We start from the raw sequence: 19,249 nt of genomic DNA, 5'->3' as shown, positions 1-19,249 counted from the left end.
GAAAATAAAAATCCTCAGTTACGATGAATTGTTATTTAATTATATTTTAAGTGTTTTTCAAATTATGATTCTTTATTACTATAAAAATATGGTAATAATTATTAACAAAAGAATAACTTATATAACAAATATATTTTTCATGTGACGTTATAAAATATGTACATATTTACTTGTTTTTACTTTTGATCGGTTTTGTTCGGTTTATTCGGTTTAATCGGTTATAAACCAAACCATATCCAAATCCTACGATTTTTATAAAATCATATCCATTAGGTTTATATGGTATATACCAAAACCATACCATATTGTCTATTTCGGTTCGGTTCGGTTCGGTATGGTTCGGTTTTACCATATTGGACAGGCCTAGTTCTAGTGGCTTTCTTGCTTTTGTCTCTGACTCATCTGGAAAACTCATCTTGATTTGCTTTCCAAGTAAACACCCTTCACACACTTGATTTGGATGGTTGATGTAAGGTAATCCTTTCACCATCTATTTCCTGGAAAGTATCTCTAAGCTTCCACAGTTGAGATGCCTGATCCGAAGATGCCAAAACCAAGACTCTTCCTTGTAGCACATCTTAAGACATCGTGCATTGTTATTTTGAATGTTTAGAACAAACATTCTATTGCTTGACATCGACATTTTCGTGATGAGATTATTTGCATTGCCTCTTAAAAGAAAGACGATTATCATTTAGTCGATTTTCATAACCTTTCTCCAAGAGTTGTCCGAGGCTCAAGATGTTGGTCTTCATGCTTGGAATGTAGTAAACATTGTTAATGAATTGATGATCTCCATTCTTCAAACAGATGAGAATATTTAATTTACATTTCACTTCCATCTTCGATTCATCTCCCAAAGCCACATTGGTTTTGACCGATTCATCAAACATGCTTTATTCCCACACATGTGGTTGCTTACACCACTATCAAGGTACCACTTGTGAACCTCATTTGGTTCATCCTTCTTGTAAGCCATCAATAACATATATTCTTTTTTACTCCTTTCTTCAACATAGTTGGATTTCTCTTAAACTCGGTTGTTGTTTGAAGCTTTGCATCGAGAAGCATAATGTCGAAAATTTCGAAACTCCAACATTTAATGCTTGATTTTCGTACCTTGATTTTGAATTTCCTCTTCCATAACCTCTAGACGAATTCTCTCCTCTTTGGTTGAACTTGTCTTCATATGGTCTCCAACCTCGTCAATTCACACTACGATCTCGTCCTCCGAAATGACTGACACCATATCTTGGATAATTTCGGCCATTTTCTTCCTTTTGATCAGTCTGCATCTTGAGAACTTGTTCTACAATATCTTCTTTCTTCCTCTTCTTTTCTTCATAAGCTTGTGGTGATCCAAGAAGTTGCTCCATCATCATAGTCTCCAATTCTTTTGTCTCTTCAATCACAGTAACATTGTGCTCGAATTTTGAATCCAATGATCTAAGAACTTTCTCCATGATTCTCACTTCATGTAATTTCTCACCATTTCTTTTTAGGTTATTAGTAACTGTCAAAAGACTCTTGAGAAGTAACTTGAGATGAACTCTCCTTGCTTCATTTGTAGTGCTTCAAATTCTCCTCTTAGAGTTTGAAGTCATATTTTCTTAACTTGTTCTACTCCCTTGTAAGAGGTTCAAAGCTTCTTTCATGCTTCTTTGGACGACTATGTTCCAGCAACCTTCTCAAATGTATCTTCATCTAATCTTTGATAGATTAGACATATAGCCTTCTTGTCTTTCTTTCCTAAGTTTCTCAAACCGATCTTTTGAGTTTGAGATAGACCACCATCATTCTCCGGTTCAATGAAACATTTCTCTTCTATCTCCTACACATCATGTGCTCCTAAAATAGTCATCATCCTAAGACTCAAAATGTCATAGTTGCTTTTAGTGAGAAATGAAACTTGGATGGGAATATCACTATTTGCCATCTTCAAAAGGATGTTGTAGTTCTGATACCACTTTGTTGAAGTAAAAAAAAATTGTAGCGAAGGAAAAAGAATTTAGGTGTTTTAATAGAAAACAACTTTGGGAAGAACAAAGCTTTGTAGTACTTAAAGATGATTTTTATTAATTGGATGATTCTTACAAACATGGATGATACAAAATGGAAAAAGGGAGTAAAGGTATTTATATTCTCTAAAATACAAAATATCTCATATATTTTAATCTTAAATTTAGAAAATTCTATTAAAGTGTCGAGATTGTTTATCTTAAAGAGGTGAAAGACTTATTTAAAACTTGGGTTAAGTTTGGGATAAGACATATTATTAGTCCAATAATATAATCCAAATCAAATTTACTTTCAACATAGAGTGCTTGTCTCTGTGAGAAAGATTAAGTTCGCGAAAAATAGAATATGTTTTTGATAGTCTTAACCATATTTTTTTTATATTGATTTAGATCTTACAAATGAATAAATTTGTAACTTTATGTCAAATTGTGAATTGTCTGTTAAATGGTTGTCATATGATCATATTTAAATCAAGAAAAATTACCACAAATATCACATTCATAATAACACTTTTCATGTTTACACTAACCATTTTTACAGTTTTACCCTCACTTTTACTGAAGGATAAGAGATATTTTATCCATAGGGTTAACTAATTTAGACTTATGGTTTAGAGTTGAGAGGTGTGGTAAAGTTTTTGGAATGTGAAATTTAGGATTCTAATAAATATATAAATAAATACTTAAAAATATTTAAAAAAATAGTTTAAAACATAATTTTCGATTTTCAAAAAGAAATTTTGAAAAAAAAGTTCAAAAAAAATTGATAAAGAAGTTTGAATTTGAAAAAGTATAATTCGAAAACATATAAAAAATTATTTTTTTATTTTTTTTAATTTTGTTATTTATTTAAATAATTATTTATTATATATATAGAGAACATGGGTATAAGAGTCTTTTGTCACTTAATGAAGAAGATATTTTTAAAAGTTTCCATTTAGTAGTGGTAAATATGAATAATGGTACCATGAAAGTGGTAACATGAAATTCTCCATTAAATCAAGAAAAAATTGAAAAAAATAGACTCAACTTTTATTTGTCCTTTTAGTACTTTTGATATTTTTGGTCATTTTGGACATGTTTTATCCTTGTGTTCTACGAAAAATAGTTAACTAAATTTTAAAAATATAAAAAATATGAAAACTATTGGAAACATAAGTATGACTATTTATATGTTTAATTTTTTTTTTAAAAATAGTGGAATCATATTTTATTTTATGTCCTAATATCTTTCTTAAATTTACACTAAATCTACCCTAAATCTGCTCTAAATCTCTCATAGAATCTTCTCTACCACTATTTTCTCCTCCCACGATCTTTCTCTCTTGTTTTGCCCTGAAAACCCAAATTCGAGCCCTCCTCTCTCCCCACACCCTTCTGTTTTTTTTTTTGTGTACTTTTTAGTTATAATAAGATATATATATTGCTAGGGAAAATTTGGAGAAATACAATCAATTAAGATGATAATTTGAAAACTACACCATTGTTTTAGTTTTTCGGAAAATACACTTATGTATATATAAATTTACCAAACTGTCCAATCTTAATATTTCTCAATTCCTAGTTTATTTTATATTTAAAATAACGATTTTAAAAAAATATTTTTAAAAAAATCTTTAGAGTATCTACACAATAACTTTTTAATATATATTAAACTTTTTACTATTTCAAAAAAATAAAAAAATCTCAAGACTATGTCTCCTTCTCTTATCCTCCATTTTTAAAATTTTTTTCTTTCTTCTAGTTTCACAATTTATTCCTCTCATCTCATTAAGAGATTTGCTAATTCATGAATCAGATTTCAGTGTCTAATGTTGTTTATATTTTATTCCGAAAATAGTTCATGATAAAATCAAATCAAAACAAATCATAATTTGTTATTTTATATTATTCTGTTATTGTAAAATTTTAAATAATAAAATAACATATTATCTCAACACACATATTTATCTTAAACATAAATAATTATAATAATATATTTTTTATTAATTTTGAATTATATCTCAATTATTGAAATGTCTAATTTTGGTAAAAATGTGAATTCATGTTTTTTTTAACATCAAAAGGCACTAGGCCAAAGAAATTTTCTGGAAATACAACCAAGACAGAAAACATACGAGTAACCAACAATGACTCAATCTTAATGTAAAGACCTATGAATCATTGACTGGAGACTCTAATAGAATGCGATTATGTAACCAAGCAGGGCCACCCAAAGCAAGGTAAGATTGCAGCCTTCCATCTCTGAGCACACTTTTGGCAATTGCCGTTGCTACTTGATTCGACGCCCCTGTTTCCGCTTCGAAAGCTACCATTTGGATTTCAGAACAGAGAACTGATATCCTTTGTAGAATCACCCGAAACCTTGGCCAGCTTGACGGCTTTTTCACTGCTTCAATAAGCTCTTGTGATTCCGTACCAATTATTATCTCCTTGTACTGAAGGTCTTTCAAACTCTGTAGGACCCATTCTAGACATCTCAGCTCGGCCATGAACTTGGTAGGTGAGCACGTGAAAGCATCCCTGGCATGATGTCTCACATTTCCAGTGTTATCTCTTGTGATCCAAGCTCCCCCGTATGCAAATGTGCATTTCTCCAATTGCTTGAGATATTGTAATTCATGTTTAATAAAGTGTAGTTTTCAAAAATTAAAATAGAAAGTGTAATTTTCAAGTTTCAAACTGTTAATGGAGTAATTTTCAAATTATCCCATATTGCTATCTTATTATTTGAGAGTGTCTTTTTTTCTAAACTAAAATTAAAATAGAAAGTGTAATTTTTAAGTTTCAAACTGTTAATGGAGTAATTTTCAAATTATCTCATATTGCTATCTTATTATTTGAGAGTGTCTTTTTTTCTAATCCCCTATAGATTATTTGCAAAGTGATTTTGACACATGTCTTCTCTACAATCACTTTCACTAAAGAAATATGACATGACATATTAGAATGATGACATGACTTATGATTAAATGTGATATGGATAATTACACTTAATGTTTATTTATAGTTTTTGTAAACTTGTAAAACATGGTAGTAAATTATACATCATCATTAAAGTAAATCTATTTAAATATGATATAAAATAATAAAATAATATTTTTAAAATTTTAAAATATTACATATTTCTACCTTTTTATAATTATACAATTTTATTACTTTTTACATTTAAAAAAAACTATAAAGTTGTAATCGTAATATTATTAATTTCTTTTATATATCTACAAATTTGATAAATATCATTTAGTTTTTATTTTGGTAATTATACAACTTTTATATCAGTTTTAATTAATTTTATACAAGTTTATTTAATATATTTTATTAAAATACATAAATATATATATATGGTTATAATTTTAAATATACTTATCTATTCATAAATATAATTTAGAATAAACTAAATTGTTTATTTTATCTTAATTTTATGTTCAATTAAATCAAAATTTATAGTAGCATATTATTAAGAAAATAATATAATCTAAAATAATAGTAAAATTATTTTTAAATGTAATTTAAATTTAATTTTTTTACTACTGCAGATGGTGCAGGAAAACACTTAGTTTTTTTTTTGCTAAATGGTAAATATCATTTCAAAATGAAAGTTGAGGTTTTACACGATGTGTTTGACAAGATATAAGATCTCTGGTCTTGATTCCACGGCAAAAAAGATAAAAACATGGAAGCAGAAGACAAGTGCTTCGTCCATCCTCCAACGTCCAGTCTTTTACAAGGTGAGAGCACGTGACGTGCGGAGACAGACGGGTGAGTTTGGTGATAACTTCTGGAACCTCGCAAAAGCTTCTAGTGGATATCAGATCAAGAAGTGGAAGGAAGCACTGGAATGTATCTCCGGCAAGATGGGTTTGTCCTTGAGAGACGAGAGGTACAAAACCAAACTGTAAATTAATGATTCTTTTTTATGAATGACTTGAGGTATATTCTTATGGCAGGCCTGAAGCTGATTTTGTCAAGGAAATTGTTAAGGAGGTTGTGAGAGTTATAGTAACAGCTAGAGTACTCAAGGAAAACGAAACTCATTCTGAGAGAAAAAGGAGAAAGGATTGGAAGACCATCAACATCGCTAGTTTCTAAAAGAGTTTTTACACAGAAAGTTAGTGGTAGGCTCCACATATCACCATAAAACCGGTGACAAAAATGGTGAAATAAGGATCGGTTTTATGTACTGTTCGCGGACCCCACTGACACGTGACAGCTCACGATTGGTTACTATTTAATTTTTTTTTTCGGATAAAAAAAAAAGAAAAAAAAATTAAGAAACTCTAAAATATCCAGCGATAATCATGCTCTAGTTACACATGTGAGCTTCCCGATCTCAAGAGGACCAAAACCGAAAAGTTGTGACCTAATTGAATTTCTGTAATTTTTCATGGTCGATTCTTCTTTTCTTCTAGTTGTGTGTGTGTGTTTTCTTAAAAAGTATATATCAAAGGTTCTTTTTTCTTCTATATGTTGTTAGTTAATTCTCAACGAATAAAGATTTTGTAAGAAAGAGATATACTCTTGACCTGAGAACCTGTCACTTTTATTTTTTTTTGAAAAAAAACTGTCACTTTTCATGATCATTGAAGTTTCTCTTGTCTCACTCACCATTATCCTATAAATGGTCTGAAGCAAAATTATTGTTTTAATGTTTATCTTTAGTTCACTGACGGTATTCAACTTTAGTTCCAACGTGATCAGGAAGATGACCGACGTTCGGAGCTTATGTTTGTAAAGTATTATATATATCCATTCAGAACCTCTTAATAATTCACATTAAAATATTAGACTAATTGATTTAGACAGAGAAAGTTAACAACACCCTGGATTTTTTTTATTTTTCTTTTGGCAGACTTAATATGGAGTTCTTTTTATTTGCCGCAGCAAGACTTTCCCAAATCGTTAAATATGAATTACCAAACGATTTTTCTTTTGTGATAGCGGTGTTTCAACAAACAACTGATATCTTGTCATTGCACTAACTCTCTTCAGTCATGAGTTTGTCACTGGATCATTAAAAAAAAATCTATGTAAATGGTGTTTAACAAAATTGTATCATGTGTGTACAATCTGACATATTTATTTTGTCAGTAATCTACACCAAAACTGATGATTTTTTCTCTCATACACTAATTCTACTTAACTAATTTCTAATCTAATATTTTTTTTTTTTAGAGAAAAAATAACATTCTGCTATTTTAGAAGAGTACATCTATCATTCTGGTATTTTAGAAGAGTACATTTTTCTTGTCTTATGTGGATTCTTTTGTACATGGGGAAAGACAAAGTTACAGGGATCTTTTCGTTCTTTTCTTTTTTTGAGAAAAACTCTTTTCGTTTTTCTGACGATGGGTTACAGTTTGTTGATGAAATGTATTCTTGTAATGACATTGTTTGTTATAAAAAATGAAATCGTTTATCGTTCATGGAAGATGATTTAGTATACAAACTTGCTTTATCATACAAACACTAACCTTTAGTTCTTCATCATAATGTTTCATCGGTCGTTGTTGTAAGCTACAGAGACCAAGGCAAGCTAACCTACTCTCTTTGCAAACTCCTCCGCTATATCCCTGTGAACAGCTTTGCAGATCATGTACATCACGGTGGTCGAAGCCACGTTATTCAACATCGTTAGCAACGCAGACGTAACCGCTGTGGCCCCCGAAGAAGGCCGTTTGTCCACAGTTACCCGCCGTTTTCAACGTCCTCATCGATCTGAACTGAAGCCGCCACGTTGCTAAATCTAGACGAGAGGCTCAGTTTACCAACAAAGAGAAACACTTTCCATTCCTTTGACTAAGGCTTCTGCTTCTCTTCAGGGCGTTAACCCCGAAGCTGATTCAACAACGACGACGACCCTAGCGAGAAACCAGTTGACATAGAGCTTCATCAGGATCGCAACGAAGACGATTGTTAAAGTGGCGGAGAGAGCTTGGACGTAAGGTGAAGCGTAACCGATCAAGCGAGTCAACGAGAAGGCTGCAAACCCCTAGAATCAGCAAGTATATGAAAAACTATAGACTATAAGAGAGATAAATTCTAGCTCACAATGGAAAGTCTAAACTTTGGAAAAAAGGAATGAAGTCAATGCCACAAGGACCAAAAGAAAGTGTGAAGAATAAAGAATTGAGTGACGAAGAAGCAAATGAGTCAGAGCTTTGAGATAATCACCTTCTTCTTATATCCTTCAAAATGACAAATAAATCTTCGTTTGTTCCGCAAACCAATGAACCCATCAGTTGTTCCTTTTGTAGTTATGTTTTTTTTTGGTAAAACTTTTGTAGTTATGTTATCAGACTAGTTTGTATGTTCCTGTAACATGATCTTTCCAAAATACTGGGAAAGAAAACATATTTGGATTTTGGAGTCATGTTGCCTAAACATGTTGCTGAAACTTGGAAAAAGGGAGACTTTGAGGTCTTCCCATGGCTGGATAACTTGGTCTTGTCGAAGATGTAGACAAGTCCGTCGCAACTGTCGGAAACTCTAACATGCTTTTTTTTTTAAACTCTGACATCTTCCTTTCTTCGTTGTTCAATTGGGGGCTTTATTCGATTAGCTAGACAAGTGGAGGAACAATCAAAACTCACTGCCTTAAGAGCAAGGTTCTTGCTTTCATCAGCATCATCATAGAGACAGAGTAATTTGGGTTCTTGGTTTTCTGATGCAACAGGTATTTGGGATTTAAGAGTCTTAAGGATTTTTATCAGTGAAAGTTTTGACTTACTCATTTCCTCTCCGGTGATTAGAAACTTCTTGTATACTTCTATTTTTACCTCTAAAAAGTAAATATTCTCAAAAGATTCTATTTGAACTTTACAACAAATACCTTTTATTTATGAAATTAGATAATTAACTCTATATATTTTTAAATGTATTTTCATAAAATTATGACTTTGTTTGAACTAAAGTTTCTTTAAAAGACTACTATATAAATAAAAAGTGTAATTATATGTTTTATAATACTGTAAGATATTTGTTTTGGTTATAATTATAAAAGTTTTAAAGCTAAAAGACTACATTATAAATAAAAAAACATGATTCTATAAAGGCATTTTCAACAAGTCACTGTCAATTTTTTTAAGAAGAATTAGTAATTTACTCTTTAGTCCTTAATATTATTAATAATTAACTATAATCACTAAATTTTCAAAAACTAATAAAATGTACTATTTGTAACATATTAAATAAAAACATTTTTGAGAAATATACTAATATATAATCATATATAACTATAAATAGTACAAAAAATGTTAATAAAATGATTTGTAATCGAACTATTTTTAAGAAAATATAACGATAAGAACTAAAATATGATATAAAAAAAAAAGTTATCCATGTGATTGTCAAAAATATATTTTTGTAGGGATTAAAGTTAAAAGTAGAGATTGTTTTAAGGAGGTGAATAGTGCATTCTCAAATTCGAGGATGTACTCTATTCACCAACCACCCGTCCCCCCTCCCACCCTTAAAATTTAAGTAGATGAAAAACTATTGGAGTGCAAAACCACTCAAAAAATGAGGGGATAAGTGGCTGTAGGAGAGGTCAATAGATGTGATGTTTTTTTTTCTAATTTATATATAAAGAAAAAAATAGCAATTTATATTTCAGAAGAAGAAATAGAGATGAGTTGATATACTCTTTCTTCTGTAATAGTATTTAGAAGTAGAAATATTAATAAGTTGGACTCTAAATAGAGATTTCTTTGAGTATTATCTCAATCACCTCTATTTATTATTCTTTTGTTTTCTACTTCTGACGACAACAAGGTAAGTAAAGAAGCGATTTTCTTGGAATATAATGCCAAATCAATAGATGTAGGAAACAAACTAAGTTTATTGGAATATTTTCACATTTATTTTCATGTAAATATATAGAGGTTTATGGTTACGCAATAAACGTTTATTAGGCTTTTCATATAGATTTTCATGAAATGTTTACCAATTTCTACCGAATAATGATTGAACGTAGAGAATTTGAACGTTCTTGTGATGTCATGGAAGAAGAAGATGGACGTTCTTGTGATGTAGTAGAAACATTTGACATCTGATCATGTGCTTCGATGTCCACGAAGCCAAAGTCTACTCCACCTCTTGAATCGCTGAATCTTGCCCCGTTGCGAGAATCTATGCTCGAATTTTGTTGATTCCAAAACAAGAAAATTATTTCTTTAGTTGAGGTTAAAAAAAAGGGTTGTTATCTACACAAACAAATACACTTCCACATGATCACAAAAAATTAATGTATTTTAAACTACATGACTTAAATCACATGACAATATCCATAAATTGATATATTATATTGTTAACACCAACTATAATTTTGTTATAAAAAATATGTCAGCTTTAGAATTTTTTTTTTTTTTTTTTTTTTTTTTTTGATAATCCAAGGGTTCCCCACTTACGTGGATCATTCCCCTGGACCCGGTTAGGCAGCGGTCCACTTCACCCGGGAGGGCTTTACCTGGGCTAGGGACAAAGCCCAACACCCAATACCGCATTTGGTGACAGAATAGGCAGTCCGTCTCCGCCTGACGTCGAACCCGTGAGCATGACAATTGGCCCACAAAATCCTTGTCAAGAGAGCTAGTCGTCAGCTTTAGAATTTGACATCACCAAGTGAACTTTTTTAAGAAGCTGATCATATCACATATATGTATAAGTCAAACATTCAAAATCAAAACTTATACATCAGAAACATAAGGTAAAAACATGTTAAATATGTTAAAATATATTTAGCTTTATCCGAAATTGCCGGGTTACCAATTCAATACATACATATGCCTATCAAATTTATGCTGCTGGTGTTACGAGCACAATGTATAGTAGTTCATAGATATTGTCATATAATTTATACTCCATCTTTTTTTTAATAAGTGTTATATTTAACACTTTTCACACATATTAAGAAAATAATTGAAATATATCTAAAGTGTTACTAATAAGAGCTATTTGACCAATAGTATTTGAAAAAAATAAAATATTTTATAAAATTAATGCACTTTGCGATTAATTTTCAACTGAAAATTAATATAATTTGTATTGAAATTCTAAAGTGACATTTTTTATGTAACAATAAAAAATATTAGAACGACGACAGAGAGAGTATAATTTATGTAACTTTTAACAAAATATATAGGCATGTGGTAACATATTGTTCATGTAGGTAGCAATAACTTTCTATTAACATTATTTTATTACTAATGGAGGAGGGTTCAAATACGACGACCAAAACGTTCTCTTATCTTTCTTTTTTTTTTTTTGTTCTGGAATTTATATTATACCTAAGATTCTTTTTATATAAAGCAAAAAATTTCTATCTATATTCATATTTTACTTGATTTTTTGTAATTGTGATTAATAGTATACAGAAAGTACATGCGACTATCATAGTTTTGTTTTATTTGCTAATTTTGTATGCATGCGAATATACCCTTGCGAATATAGTTATCCCTACGTACCATGTGATTTTCGAAATCTTAGTTTTCCGTAAACTTTTGAAGCTGAAAAAAAATCAAAGATGAAGACGAATAAATACTATGATATACATCACATAAATCAGAAGAGAGATCAAAAGCCTCGTACCCATATGCTTTAGCCATTCACGCAAGCTTGGGATCATTTTTCGAATTTTATCGATAACAATCTACGTTAAGAAGAAGCTAGGTTTGTAAGAAAATAATTCGACTATAAACCAATAAAAAAACAATAAGAATATAAGCTAATAACGTAATTAATATAACCATGCATGCCAATTAAAATCTGACTATAGACATGCACGTGTATATAATGTATTGATCACCGAGCAGCATGAAATAATAATAATTCATAAGTATTAAATTTATTAAAATAGACACCCAACGATCATATCTTCTTATCGTATAAAATTTCGTTTCTCAAAATTGCTAATTAACATGATCGCGACACATGACACTTATATATTTAAGATTATGATATGTGTTAATCTATCTTATAATTAAAAATATATATACTAAGATATTAAGAAAAAAAATTTTTATTAAAAAATAATTATAAATTATTTAATAGTAATTTTATTTTTTAAAATCCTAATCAAAAGATAATTGCAAAAGATTATTTGATAATATTGTGACATGTGTTTGTATGTATAAGAGAAAATATATAAATAATTTAACAGAATTGTTTCTATTAAAAATAAAATAGCTGTATAAAAATATAAAAGAAAAACTAATTATCAAATAATTAGTTTCCCTTTTAAAAGTCTAAATAAAATAAAAATGTAAAAGTAATCTTATTTTTCTTATAATTAACTAACTTTACTTTTTAATAATTTTGTGTTAAAAAATATAAACCAAAATTAACTTCAAATATTTCACCTGATATAATTATGACATGTGTCAACTAAAAAAATTAGATTGTGAATGTGTCAATAAAAACTGTCATTATCTGAAAATAATTTCTTCATTTCCTAAAATCTTGAATAAAAGAGATTTCTAAAAAAACTTATTTTCTAATCTTAACCAATCAAGTTTTTTCTTTTTTTTTAACATCTTGACGAGAGAGAATTTTAAAATTTCATTTAACAGTAATTTTTACTTAAAACATTAATGATAAACATGATAGTAACAATTATCTAATTAACAAGAAAAATTATAAAAATATTAATGATATTGAAAAATCAAATTTTGAAAATGAAAACTCTTTCAAAAAATTATTATTAAATGGAATTAATTATTTGATAGAAATTTTATATTTCTAAATCCTAGACAAAATATATTGTAAAAGATTATATAATATCAATTCCTTTTCTAATATCCTAAAAAACTGTAAAAGAATATTTGACAGTTGTTTTTTTTTTTATAAAAAAAATCCTATAAAAAAATTTGTATCATATTTTTAAGTCCTAACCAAAAGAGAATTGTAAAAATTTACTTGATAATATTTTTAAGAGAGTATTTGATGATGAACATGATACTAAAAATTATTTAATAAACAAAAAGTGTAAAATTAGTATTAATACGAATTGTAAAAATAGTAATTTTAAAATTATATATTAATCACTAAAAATAATTATTTGATAGTAATTTTTTTTTTCTGAAATTCTAAAGAGAAGATAATCGTAATAGGTTATATGAAAGTAATTTTCCTTTTCTAAAATCTTTAAAAAAATTATGAAAGAGTATTTTTTATTTTTTATTTTTATTTTATTGTAAATAAAAAAGATATTTATAAAATAGAATGTTTTCCTTTTTTAAAAAAAATCCTAGCAAAATAAAACTTTAAATACTTATTTAATAAAACATTAAATTAGTACATAAAATCATATTTAATGTTGTCATTGACTCGATTGGTGTATTTGACTTTAATTTCTTTTTACTTTTCATTTAATTTCTTATTTCAGGTTGTGTTCAGCTTAAACGTTTAGGTGTAGTATTTTCTCTAATCCTATGTACAAAGTTTATAACAATTCATCTATGCACCAAGATTATAAAATACAAATATTAGCTTGAACTTATATGTGAAAACGAGTTTTAATTATAAAATAAATCTCAAATAACATATGCAAAAAACAATCATAAAACTATAATAAATTATTTATTATTTTATGATTTTTATCAAATTAAAACATCAAACAAAACCCGTTGCAACGCAACGGGCTCATATCTTGTATATATACTAAGAGTTTTGCCCGCACATGCGGACATAGTTATTTAATAAATATTTATTAATAAATATATTATTAGTTTAAAGATCAAAAAAATTAAATAAACATTAAATTTATACTTTTTTATGAATCTTTCAATTTCTTAATTTCTTAATTTTTATTAATTTAAAAAAAATATTTTGGATAACAACACTAATATCTTGTAAATATGTTGTTATCTTGAACAAATTTGTATTATATTAATTTATAAATAATGATATAATTAAATAAACAAATATATAGTTGTTAATATAAAGTGATGTCATTAAACCAAATTCTATGAATTAGCATAACCTACAAAATCTCAAAATAAATCAAAAGCACAAGAATGTTAAACCAAACTCAGCTTTACATATTATATTAGTCAAAGTAAATAATTGATACATGTATAATTATATTGTGAAAAACTTCCTATAATAATTGAGTAAACACTCAGGCAGACCAACTATGTTGACAAACAAAACATTAATATGTAATGTATATTAGACAAGTTATAATTCTTTAAAACTCTTGAAAAATTCAAAGTAAAAAAATTTAAATTTAAATTTCATAAATATAAAGTGCTTGTTGTAAAAAAAATATTTTGAAAATATTTTTTTTTGAAAGTTATTCTTACAACTGGATGATAACAATAAATATTTAGTAAAAATAAAAGCAAAGAAATATTAAATTTTCAACTTAAATAACAAATACAAGTTATTCTTGCAACAGAATGATAAGAATAAAAATGTAAATATCACAAAAATCACGTTAACAAACAAATATAAATCAAATTTATTGTTATTGTTAATATACTTTTTTTTAGTATTTTAATACTAAAATAAATTTAATAATTTTTAAAAATATGTCATGACGTATTATGTTTACAAAAAAATATAAATCAATTTTTGTTATTTTGTATAAAACTATTTATAATATTTTTAGTATAATGATAAATCTAATTATGATATGTGTATATATAATACTTATTATAAAAATAAATAAATAAGAAACAAAGATGTAGATAAACACAAAATAAATACATGGAATTATCTTCTTCTTTTTTCAAAAATGTTTTCCATTTATTTTTGAGATATTTTTATAATATTAGTTTGTAATCAGTTAAATAATGAATTATATCATTTATTTATTAGATATTAAAACTTTAATCAGTCAAATTAAAATTGTTTAATGACTAAGCCTAAAATCATAGAGAACATGACAAATAAGCAAATTCACTTCTCAAATAATAGTATAGATATCATCGAGAGCACGTTAAGAAAAAAATACCAAAAAACGTATCATGCTAAATTTAACTCCTATATTTTATGAATGTGAATAAATATCCGGGACTGTAAACTGAATCTTTACTAAAATATTTATAGATATCTTATTGATTATTGATTGTAGAAATATTAGGTCATTTCCATCAGCAGATCAATATCTTAGTATTTATACTAATATTTACGAATTAATTTTTTAATTTGACTTCTCACGTTAAAAATTATATTGATTAAACTTTTATTATCCTTAATAAATAAATTTAGATTGGATTGATGGTTATAAATTAATATAATAACAATTAGTCAAAAATAAAAACGATTTATAAATTTATTAAGTTAGATAATTCAATTAACATTGATAAAAAAATTACCCAAATAAAATTAAAATAGTTCATATATATATATATATATATTATATTGTTATCCAAAAAATATTTTAAGGTATTTTAAAAAAACAAGATAATTTTTTGTATATATTAAAAAAACAAGATAGTTTTGTATATATTATGTTGTTATAGCAAACAATCTTCTTACAGGGGAGCCTTTCCGTGTGAGTTCTCACTAATACTCACCATCTGTGTTTCCTTAAAATTTAAATATCAAAATGAGGTATTACAAAAAAACAAAAGTGTAGTTTTCTTTTGGCATAGTTAATGGTTTGGGTAACTTTTTTAAATTAGTGGTTTGTATTATAGGCAATGTTTCACTACTAAAGTTCAAATTCGCATATTGTTGCCTGAAAATAATAATTAGTTAAAATTCAGTTTCTAGTATGATATTTTCATGTTTTTGACATTAGATATTTTCATGTTCAATACATGTTTAGTCAGTTTTTGATGTTTTTAAGGCCGCCACTCGCAGCAGTACTCATCTTAATAATAGACACCATTTTCTCCTATGCAAGGTGAGTGATGTAACCATTTATTTATTAGATATTAAAACTTTAATCAGTCAAATTAAAATTGTTTAATGACTAAGCCTAAAATCATAGAGAACATGACAAATAAGCAAATTCACTTCTCAAATAATAGTATAGATATCATCGAGAGCACGTTAAGAAAAAAATACCAAAAAACGTATCATGCTAAATTTAACTCCTATATTTTATGAATGTGAATAAATATCCGGGACTGTAAACTGAATCTTTACTAAAATATTTATAGATATCTTATTGATTATTGATTGTAGAAATATTAGGTCATTTCCATCAGCAGATCAATATCTTAGTATTTATACTAATATTTACGAATTAATTTTTTAATTTGACTTCTCACGTTAAAAATTATATTGATTAAACTTTTATTATCCTTAATAAATAAATTTAGATTGGATTGATGGTTATAAATTAATATAATAACAATTAGTCAAAAATAAAAACGATTTATAAATTTATTAAGTTAGATAATTCAATTAACATTGATAAAAAAATTACCCAAATAAAATTAAAATAGTTCATATATATATATATATATATTATATTGTTATCCAAAAAATATTTTAAGGTATTTTAAAAAAACAAGATAATTTTTTGTATATATTAAAAAAACAAGATAGTTTTGTATATATTATGTTGTTATAGCAAACAATCTTCTTACAGGGGAGCCTTTCCGTGTGAGTTCTCACTAATACTCACCATCTGTGTTTCCTTAAAATTTAAATATCAAAATGAGGTATTACAAAAAAACAAAAGTGTAGTTTTCTTTTGGCATAGTTAATGGTTTGGGTAACTTTTTTAAATTAGTGGTTTGTATTATAGGCAATGTTTCACTACTAAAGTTCAAATTCGCATATTGTTGCCTGAAAATAATAATTAGTTAAAATTCAGTTTCTAGTATGATATTTTCATGTTTTTGACATTAGATATTTTCATGTTCAATACATGTTTAGTCAGTTTTTGATGTTTTTAAGGCCGCCACTCGCAGCAGTACTCATCTTAATAATAGACACCATTTTCTCCTATGCAAGGTGAGTGATGTAACAATGTGAATGAAATTACTCTTAACTTTTCAGTTTTTTAGATCCTTACATATTTTTAAAAAATTGAAACAAATTAGCGGTTACCTACGGTATTCAAAATATGTTAGTCCATGTTTAGTATTAGATAAGAATTAGAAAACATAATATGACTCGGACTCTCAAATTGGCTTCATGCCAACAATGGTGCTATTTCTATGATCTGATGTTTAAATTTTGTGCATGCGGTGATAAGCTGTATATAATATGCATCACTGCTGCGCAATACATGCTGGAGTAGATTTAGCAAATCATCCTTTCACAGAGAATCCTTACTGTGTATCAAAAAATAAATATTAAAATGAGGTATATTACCAAAAAAAAACACAAGTATAATTTTTGTTTTTGAACAGTAAAGAGTTAAATCCGAGTCTATTTAAAGTCATAGATCTAATCTCCGGGTGGGAGGTGCAGCCCACGGATAGATTATTTCCCGGGTATTCAAATGGACCGAAAAGCAGTAGCCTGTATCCGTGTAGGGCGATCCGAAAAATGTGAATTAGTTTCGTATGACAGGTGGATCGAATTTGAAATATGGTGACATCCCGAGCTCTTTTCTTTACCACTTGATCACAAGCTCCCGGTCCACAAGTATAATTTTTTAATTAATATAATTTTCAAATGATTTTCATAGTAAATTAAGAAAGATAAATTTACAGGTAAAAGAAAGAAGATGGGGTGAGACACACTAATTAGACTTATCTAAGGATTGTGTTGTTTCATATTCGATATTTTTTTAAAAATGAAACAAAATATCGTCAAATTATATTATGTTTTTTAAATTAAAAGGTAAAAATAAAAAAAAATAAAAAAAGTATTAACTACAAAAAAAAAAATTTAAAATCGTCAGTAAAATATTAAACCCTAAATCCTAAACCCTTGGGTAAACCCTAAACTCTAGGATAAATCCTAAACACTAAATCAAAATCACTAAACACTAAAACACTCAAGGGTTTAGGGTTTAGGGTTTTAGTGTTTTTTATTTAGAGTTTAGAATTTATTCAAGAGTTTACGGTTTACCCAAGGGTTTAGGGTTTACCCAAAGGTTTAGGGTTTACCCAAGGGTTTAGAGTTTAGGATTTAGGATTTTGATTTAGGGATTAGGATTTAGGGTTTAGTGTTTTGTTGACGACGTTAAAAATATTTTTTTTTTAATTCTTTTTCTACTACTATCTTTTTTTTTTTTTTTTTTTTTAAAACATAATATAACTAGACAATATTTTGTTTCTTTTTTTAAAAGATATCAAATTTGAAATAATGAAATCTTATTGGTCGGTGAAACTAGAGGTTCAACCTAGGGGGTTCAGAATAACTCCACTAATTAACATAGTTTTTAATATTATTTCTTTAAAATGTTGCGGGTTATACTCATTAATTGATATGGCCATTTGTATTGTTCATAGGTTACATTTCCTGGAGGTACCACTTTCATTCAAGGATACTATTAACATAGTTTTTTTTTATCAAAAAAAGACGGTTTCCACCTCAGTCCTTTGAAATTTCGTAGCATGTGAGTTTTAGTTTATTTAAAACTACTATATTAAGACGGCGCATATCTTATAACCAAAATCTACTAAACCTCCTATTCCAATACACCCACCCCCTTATAGAAAAATATTTGGAGTTTGGACGTATTTACACTACAAGAAAACAGCGATATTCTGACGGACATTCCGACGGAAAATGAAATCCTCGGAATATCCCGAAGAATTTCCGAGGAAACACAAAATTTGGTTTCCTCGGAATTTCCTCGGAATATACCGACGGAATTCCGAGGAAATATCAATCCGTCGGAATATTCCGAGGAAATTCCGAGGAAATACATTTTTCTCGGAAAAAACCGATGAATTCCGAGGAAATATTATAGCCGTTGGAGAGCCGTTTGGGGATTTTACAAAATTCCGAGGAAATTCCGACGAACTAACCGTTGGCGTCGGAATTCCGTCGGAATTTCCTCGGTCTGTCGGCAGGATTTAACCTATAAATACAATCACTCCTCTTCCTCTTCATTCACTCCATATCTTCATCCCCCTCTTACTCTATTTACACACGAATTTGATTCATAAAAAATATGTCTTCTTCAAATTATTTTCGTTCTTGGATCGATCGACCTCATTTGGATCCGAACACGAGATTGCTTACGGAAGAATACCAACGAGGTATAACCGAATTCATGGGGTTAGTTCACCGACAACCGGAAGCAAAAACAGGTATGTTAAGATGTCCTTGCTCTAATTGTAAAAATAGAAAGGTTATTAAAGAGTGGGATG

General features: G+C 28.0%; 1 protein-coding gene across 1 annotated transcript in view; it reads left to right on the top strand.

Annotated features, from left to right (window-relative positions):
• Positions 1-5,635: 5,635 nt before the first annotated feature.
• LOC106303087 (protein PHLOEM PROTEIN 2-LIKE A6) overlaps positions 5,636-19,249 on the top strand; it is a 17,479-nt gene continuing 3,865 nt past the window's right edge. Inside the window, 2 exon segments of the mRNA XM_013739447.1 lie at positions 5,636-5,901; positions 5,969-6,102. Coding sequence (XP_013594901.1) covers positions 5,636-5,901; positions 5,969-6,102 — 400 coding nt within the window.

The sequence above is a fragment of the Brassica oleracea genome, chromosome C7, assembly GCF_000695525.1.
Source record: "Brassica oleracea var. oleracea cultivar TO1000 chromosome C7, BOL, whole genome shotgun sequence".
Classification (NCBI taxonomy): Eukaryota; Viridiplantae; Streptophyta; class Magnoliopsida; order Brassicales; family Brassicaceae; genus Brassica; species Brassica oleracea.
The sequence above is the reverse complement of the archived record's forward strand: the minus strand, read 5'-3'. Positions and strand labels throughout refer to the sequence as shown.